Consider the following 3,860-nt stretch of genomic DNA (forward strand, 5'->3'; position numbering starts at 1 on the left):
AGAGCCTGGAGGGCTGGCTGACGGCCGCCATGGTTCACGTCCCGGAGGAGATGGTGCGTGTGAAGCTGGGCGCTGCGGGGGCGCTGGCGCAGACCCTGCGTCGTTACACATCCCTTAACCACCTGGCTCAGGCTGCTCGTGCAGTGCTGCAGAACACTTCCCAGATAAACCAGATGCTCAGCGATCTCAATCGGGTTGACTTTGCCAATGTTCAGGTGGGGCACTATGGGGGACTATGGGGGACTATGGGGACATATGGGGGGCAATGGGGATCTATGGGGGCCTATGGGGATAAATGGGGATCAATGGGGGACAATGGGGGACAATGGGGACCTATGGGGATCAATGGGGATCAATGGGGGACAATGGGAACCTCAGCGACCTCAACCGCGTCGACTTCGCCAATGTGCAGGTGGGGCACGATGGGGGACTATGGGGGACTATGGGGATCAATGGGGGACAATGGGGGACAATGGGGACATATGGGGGACAATGGGGATCAATGGGGGACAATGGGGACATATGGGGATCAATGGGGATCAATGGGGAACAATGGGGACCTATGGGGGACATTGGGGATCAATGGGGGGCAATGGGGACATATGGGGGACAATGGGGACATATGGGGGGCAATGGGGACATATGGGGGGCAATGGGGATCAATGGGGGACAATGGGGAACAATGGGGACCTATGGGGATCAATGGGGATCAATGGGGGACAATGGGGGACAATGGGAACCTATGGGGACCAATGGGGACCTATGGGGAACTATGGGGAACAATGGGGCACAATGGGGGACAATGGGGGCCTATGGGGGACAATGGGGATCAATGGGGTACAATGGGGATCAATGGGGGACAATGGGGATCAATGGGGGACAATGGGGACCTATGGGGGACAATGTGGATCAATGGGGGACAATGGGGACATATGGGGATCAATGGGGACATATGGGGGACAATGGGGAACAATGGGGCACAATGGGGACATATGGGGGACAATGGGGAACAAGGGGGCACAATGGGGACCTATGGGGACATATGGGGGGCAATGGGGACATATGGGGACATATGGGGAACTATGGGGACATATGTGGGGCAATGGGGACATATGGGGGACAATGGGGATCAATGGGGACTAATGGGAACCTATGGGGACCAATGGGGACCTATGGGGAACTATGGGGACATATGGGGATCAATGGGGACATATGGGGGACAATGGGGATCAATGGGGATCAATGGGGGACAATGGGGACCAATGGGGACCATTGGGGGCCTATGGGGGACAATGGGGATCAATGGGGGACAATGGGGAACAATGGGGATCAATGGGGAACAGTGGGGAACACAATGGCAGCCAATAGAAACCAATGGGGAACATAATGGAAACCAATGGCACCCAATGGAAACCAACGGGGAACACAATGGAAACCAATGGCAGCCAATGGAAACCAATGGAAACCAATGGTGGCCAATGGGAACCAATGGGGAACACAATTGAAACCAATGGCAGCCAATGGAAACCAATGGGGAACACAATGGAAACCAATGGCAGCCAATGGGTCCAGTAGTGCTATGGGGCTGGGGGTGCTATGGGGCCAGTAGTGCTATGGGGCTGGGGGTGCTATGGGGCCAGTTGTGCTATGGGTCTAGTTATGCTATAGGGCCAGCTGTGCTATGGGTCACAGTGTCTATAGGTCTGCCCCCTTGCTGCCCCATAGGAGCAGGCGTCCTGGGTGTGCCGCTGCGAGGCCGGCTATGGGGCTGGGGGTGCTATGGGGCTGGGGGTGCTATAGGATCAGCTGTGCTATGGGTATCCAGCTGTGCTATGGGTGTCCAGCTGTGCTATGGGTCACAGTGTCTGTAGGTCTGCCCCCTTGCTGCCCCATAGGAGCTGGGGGTGCTATGGGTCCAGCTGTGCTATGGGTCACAGTCACTATAGGTCTGCCCCCTTGCTGCCCCATAGGAGCAGGCATCCTGGGTGTGCCGCTGCGAGGCCGGCTATGGGGCTGGGGGTGCTATGGGGCTGGGGGTGCTATGGGGCTAGGGGTGCTATGGGGCTGGGGGTCTCTATAGGTCTGCCCCCTTGCTGCCCCATAGGAGCTGGGGGTGCTATGGGGCTGGGGGTGCTATGGGGCTGGGGGTCTCTATAGGTCTGCCCCCTTGCTGCCCCATAGGAGCAGGCGTCCTGGGTGTGCCGCTGCGAGGCCGGCGTGGTGCAGCGCCTGGAGCAGGACTTCAAGGCGACGCTGCAGCAGCACAACTCGCTGGAGCAGTGGGCGCTGTGGCTGGACGCCGTGGTGGGACGAGTCCTCAAACCCCACCTGGGGACCCCGGCCTTCCCCAGGGCGGCCAAACTGTTCCTGCTCAAATGGTCCTTCTACAGGTGGGGGGGGGCCGAAATGGGGGGCGAAAGTGGGAGATTGCGGCCCAAAATGAGGAGATTGCAGCCCAAAACCATGAGATTGTAGCCCAAAATGATGAGATTGCGGCCCAAAATGATGAGATTTCAACCCAAATCCATGAGATTGCAGCCCAAAATGATGAGATTGGAGCCCAAAATGATGAGATTGTGGCCCAAAATGCAGCCCAAAACAATGAGGTTTCAGCCCAAAACCATGAGATTTCAGCCCAAAATGATGAGATTGCGGCCCAAAATGATGAGATTGGAGCCCAAAACAATGAGATTTCAACCCAAAAGCATGAGATTTCAGCCCAAAATGATGAGATTGCGGCCCAAAATGATGAGATTGGAGCCCAAAATGATGAGATTGCAGCCCAAAATGATGAGATTGCGGCCCAAAATGATGAGATTGCGGCCCAAAACGATGAGATTGCAGCCCAAAATGATGAGATTGCGGCCCAAAATGATGAGATTGCAACCCAAAATGATGAGATTGCAGCCCAAAATGATGAGATTGCAGCCCAAAATGATGAGATTGCGGCCCAAAACCATGAGATTGCAGCCCAAAACCATGAGATTTCAACCCAAAACAATGAGATTGGAGCCCAAAATGATGAGATTGCGGCCCAAAATGATGAGATTTCAGCCCAAAACGATGAGATTTCAGCCCAAAAGCATGAGATTGCAGCCAAAAACCATGAGATTGCAGCCCAAAATATGGCCAAAATCAATGAGATTTCAGCCCAAAACCATGAGATTGCAGCCCAAATCAGTGAGATTTCAGCCCAAAATCCAGCCTGAATTGATGAGATTTCAGCCCAAAATGATGAGATTTCAGCCCAAAATACGGCCATAATCGATGAGATTTCAGCCCAAAATCCAACCTGAATTGATGAGATTTCAGCCCAAAATCAAGCCCCAAATCCAGCCCAAAAGGATGAAATTTCAGCCCCAAATCCGTCCCAAAACAATGAGACTTCAGCCCAAAATCCAACCTGAATTGATGAGATTTCAGCCCAAAATGCAGCCCAAATTGATGAGGTTTCAGCCCCCAAAAGCATCAGATTTCAGCCCCAAACCCAACCCCTAAACCCCCCCAAATGCCTCCAACTCCCCTTTTCCTCTCCTCCTGACCCCCAACTGCCCCCCAAGCCCCCCAAAACACCCCCCAACTGCCCCCAAACGCCTTCTAACTGCCCCAAACCCCACCAAACACCCCCAAACGCCCTCTAACTGCCCCCAAACGCCCCCCAACTGCCCCAGACACCCCCAAACGCCCCCTAACTGCCCCAAACGCCTCCCAAACGCCCTCCAAACGCCCCCAAACACCCTCCAACTGCCCCCAAACGCCCTTTAACTGCCCCAATTGGGCCCCAAACAGCCCCCAACTGCCCCCAGACACCCCTCAAATGCCCTCTATCTAACCCAAACACCCCCCAACTGCCCCCAAAC

The 3,860-nt window shown here is 54.9% G+C and overlaps 1 protein-coding gene across 1 annotated transcript; it reads left to right on the top strand.

The window, feature by feature from the left end:
• Nucleotides 1-355: 355 nt before the first annotated feature.
• LOC107307853 (DNA-binding protein RFX2-like) lies at nt 356-2,561 on the top strand. Its single transcript, XM_015851354.2, has 2 exons — nt 356-412; nt 2,182-2,561. Exons 1-2 carry the CDS (start codon nt 356-358, stop codon nt 2,473-2,475), a joined length of 351 nt encoding a protein of 116 aa, XP_015706840.1. The 3' UTR covers nt 2,476-2,561.
• Nucleotides 2,562-3,860: the final 1,299 nt, after the last annotated feature.

Source organism: Coturnix japonica, unplaced genomic scaffold (genome assembly GCF_001577835.2).
Source record: "Coturnix japonica isolate 7356 unplaced genomic scaffold, Coturnix japonica 2.1 chrUnrandom1101, whole genome shotgun sequence".
Taxonomy (NCBI): domain Eukaryota; kingdom Metazoa; phylum Chordata; class Aves; order Galliformes; family Phasianidae; genus Coturnix; species Coturnix japonica.

What these genes read in the sequence shown, in the direction of transcription:
- LOC107307853 (XM_015851354.2), top strand. Translation starts at nt 356, where the DNA reads ATGGGGGACAATGGGAACCTCAGCGACCTCAACCGCGTCGACTTCGCC. An exon ending in TCGACTTCGCCAATGTGCAG is followed by an intron (nt 413 to 2,181) that starts GTGGGGCACGAT and finishes GCTGCCCCATAG; the next exon opens with GAGCAGGCGTCCTGGGTGTG.